The sequence below is a fragment of the Echinops telfairi genome, unplaced genomic scaffold (genome assembly GCF_000313985.2).
Source record: "Echinops telfairi isolate 266 unplaced genomic scaffold, ASM31398v2 ScPeMD7_4;HRSCAF=17, whole genome shotgun sequence".
NCBI lineage: Eukaryota > Metazoa > Chordata > Mammalia > Afrosoricida > Tenrecidae > Echinops > Echinops telfairi.
In genome coordinates this window covers 45757224-45760993 of record NW_022103900.1, presented here as the reverse complement: position 1 = coordinate 45760993, position 3770 = coordinate 45757224, and the positions used below count along the sequence as shown (strand labels likewise).

The following is a 3770-nucleotide window of genomic DNA, read 5'->3' as shown; positions in this document are numbered from 1 at the left end:
AGAAATCTAATGCATACATTGATGAATGTATTGTGGATTCAGCTCTTTTTAATTTTCGCTGTATATGAACCTTTAATGAAAGATAAGCAAGAAATATAAAAATGTAGATCATTCTCTTTTCACAGTCCCATGTGGAAAAATTCCAACTCTGAATGCTGCAAGTCCGAGATGATGGAGGCAGTAAGCTCTAGGGGCCGATATTCAAGAACGGACTTGATGGCACATAACGTCAGTAAGCATTCAAATACAATCTTGCTAAAGGTATGCAAAGGAATCAGTACATCTCATGTATTCATGAACTCTATGATCAGTACTCTGATTATTGCTTTTACACACACACACAGACCCTTCTCCTACACCCCTCACACACACACACACACACACACAAAGCCAAAATTGGGTCACTGTGGGTCAGAACAGACTTCATGGCACTTAACAACAATACCAGCATAGGCTACACAAGTTTGCATAAATTATCAAGAAGTAGAGTAAGCTAAAGAAGAAATAAATTAATAAATAAGGTGCATGTTTATAAAGTATAAGAGGAAAATAATCCAGAAAGACTAGATTTTTTTAAGCATGCACAAAGTAATGTGAAAGTTGTTAAATGTTGGAAGCATGGGATGGCAACATGTAATATGAAGCTTAAACTAAGGTATGTATTTTTATGAGTAAATATAGAAGCTGATGCTGTATATCAGCAGTGATCCAAATGACATATATTAACCTAAGACAACATTTCTTCCAAATTTGTCAGCAGCTAAAATGAATATAAAGTCATTGTTGTTAGGAGTGTAGAAACTAAGCTTCGAACAGACGGTGCTGGAGTGTCATTTGAAATGGCCTTTTGGAGGGTGTCTTTACTGGATATAAACTTTAAATATGCATCCCAATGGTCTGCACTTGCGCTTCTAGCATTCTAAACTACAGAGTTTCTCAATGGGTAAATAAATCGATGTCTATGTACAAATGTTCAATGTAGCATTATATACAATCATGGGACATCAGAAACCAACTGAATTTTCATCTAAAAACAAATGCTTAAAGTTTATCCTTAGAATAGGATTGTAGTCAGGCTTTAACATATATAACAAAATTGATTTTCAGTTACTGAAATGAAAGCCTTCCAAGGTCTATTCCAAGTGAAATAATGCAGTTAGCTTAATACTAACTCGTGTATATAGAGTATACTGTCATTTCTGTAATTAAAGTGTATACACAGACACACATAAGGAAGAGTCTAGACTTAGAGATACAAGAAATATTAAGTATATGGGACTGATTATCAAGGTTATGGACAGGAATTTTGTGCTTAAATCCATACTATTTGAACACTTTCCAACAATTATGCATGTACATATTATTTTGCAATTTAAAAAGTAAAGGAGGAAAAAAAAGATTGACTTTATAGTGAAACTGAAAATATGCAGATATATTGAAATCACAGAAAGGAATTATACAAGGTCTGAAATAATGAGCTTTGTAAATATTGGATGCTACCAGAAAGGTTTTTCTCTAAATTATGCGCTGATTCCACGCTGAATAACATGTTTGGATGGTTACCTCTCATTAAACATTAGAGTACTTCTATAATAGCATTTTCTTTTAAAGATGATCATATCTCAACCCAAAATATATTTTTTAAAAACTTTGATATGTATTTGAGAAAAGATAAATAGCAAAAATATTATTCCGCAGACATTTTTTTTTCAAAGTATAATTGTACCCACTGGAAGAAAATTATTTAGCGTGAGTTTGTACTAAAAATCATCTTCCATGGATTTTAATATACTTGTTTATAAGAAATAATATGATGAAACATATTGAGAGTTCTCAATCTCAGCAGCTAATGATCATAATACTCATGTGATGTATGCCAGCAGTTAATTGCTTCTTTGGCTTTTCAGGGTCCCGACGACATAGTTAAATTCATTTTTGAGTATAAATTCTAGGAAAATATAATCACTCCATGAAATTACCACAATCCTTATTTAGTAATCCAAATGATATTTGTTTTCACCAAGCAAAGTCAAAATAAATGGCTACTTACTTTCAACAATCACTTGTCTGTCTTCCCAGTTATCATTTATAAGCTGTATATTTCCAAAGTGTGCATCACTGTAAAAGATTCGGTTGGTACCTTTTCTTCTTTGATTATACTCAAAAGCCAAGGCTATCACATTCTTGAAATAATGTGTATTCTCATATGGCCTTATTGGTGAATTTAAATTGTTCTCATCAGAAAGATGTATACTTTTTAATATTGTTCTCCCTGAATACAGCAAATAACCTTCGTGCCTTGGGCAAGTCACTCCATCCTCTGCCAGATATCCATGGGCACAAGCACATGTTCTTTGGGAATTTCCTCGATAAAGACAGAGTTGCTGACAGCCACCATTGTTCTTGGCACAAACATTTGTTCCTGAGGAAGAAAAAATAAATATACACACATGCATATATGTCTCTCTCTATATATGTACATATGCTTATATATACACAGAGATGCTTAAAAATATGCACATTTATGCTTATGTTTTGCTCTAGAAATTGGGTATTGAATGCTGTCTTTTTATTCTTTGGCCCATGTAACTGATTCACTCGAAAAGGGAATTCTCAAGAAACAAGCCTGGCTTTAAACTCTGTGCCAATGAAACAGATATCTAAGTTTTCAAAGAAATCTGTTGTTCTGGTATATCTATATTAGGCATAATTTTTCTTCTGAGTTTTAGTGACAATGTTACATGTATCAGATTTATTACCCACTATGAGTAGACCTTCGTCATCTCCAAAATCATTATACCTTCTGTTAATGTCAAGGAAATTAATTATAATTCACTTAATGGGAGTAAAATAAAGGAATATAGCCAAACTACTGGCATCTTTTTAAAACAAACAAACAAACAAACGAACAAAAAACCACTTTAAGAAAGTGATGGTTGGGTATAGTTCATCCTAACAGCAGTACCTTCTGGGGACATACTCACTCTATGTATCTCAATGTATCACAATGTAATACAGAACAAAATTTCAGCCTACTGAAAATGCACTCTGCATTTTTTTTGGGCAGCATCATATTTATCAAGTGTTCCTACATTATTAACCCTAATCCTATAATTAAGGCGTGGCAATTATGCACCAGGGTCATCTTAGGCAAATACGCACATTCCAATCACTGCATAGATTTTCATTAGTCTGATCTATGCTGCATTTTGTGGACAGCTAGAGTAGGTTTTCATATCTTGGAGTTATGTAAGAATAAATCCCTAACAAAAAATGATAAAATGTTGAAAAATGAGAGGGGCGAAGCGGTAACTATATATATATATAGATCCCTGTAGTAATGCTGACCTTTTTCTCTTACTCGGTTAAAGATTTTAACTTCCTTCAGGTTGACTCCAAGGCCGGTTCTCATGGTCACTGTTTCTGTGCCATCATTCTTGTGTCCCCTTCTGATGGACCCATTGGCATGAGCTCTGTCAAAAAAGTAGAGCACAATCAATAATCTTCCATTAATTAAAAACAAGCAAGTGACTTCCACTGATGATGATAACAGATGGACCAAATGAAGATAAAGAGGACATTTATAGAGGCCTAAATACAGGCATGTACATATGCAAATATATTTATATATAACGAGAGGGGAATAGAACTATGTACTCAAATCTATATGTTAAGAATTAAGGTTTCTGATGGATATTGGGCCTCAACTCAAGTACTCCCAAGAACACTTTGTTCTAACAATCCTGCATTCCGTGATGCTCACCTTTCTG

The 3770-nt window shown here is 33.8% G+C and overlaps 1 protein-coding gene across 1 annotated transcript in view; it reads right to left on the bottom strand.

The window, feature by feature from the left end:
* Nucleotides 1-3770, bottom strand: part of LRP1B (LDL receptor related protein 1B) — a 1686774-nt gene that overhangs the window by 492950 nt on the left and 1190054 nt on the right. Inside the window, exons 36-37 of the mRNA XM_045298375.1 lie at nucleotides 3349-3473; nucleotides 2051-2422 (exon numbers count right to left, since the gene is read on the bottom strand). Of these exons, the coding sequence (XP_045154310.1) occupies nucleotides 2051-2422; nucleotides 3349-3473 (497 nt within the window). The remainder of the gene's footprint in view (nucleotides 1-2050; nucleotides 2423-3348; nucleotides 3474-3770) is intronic.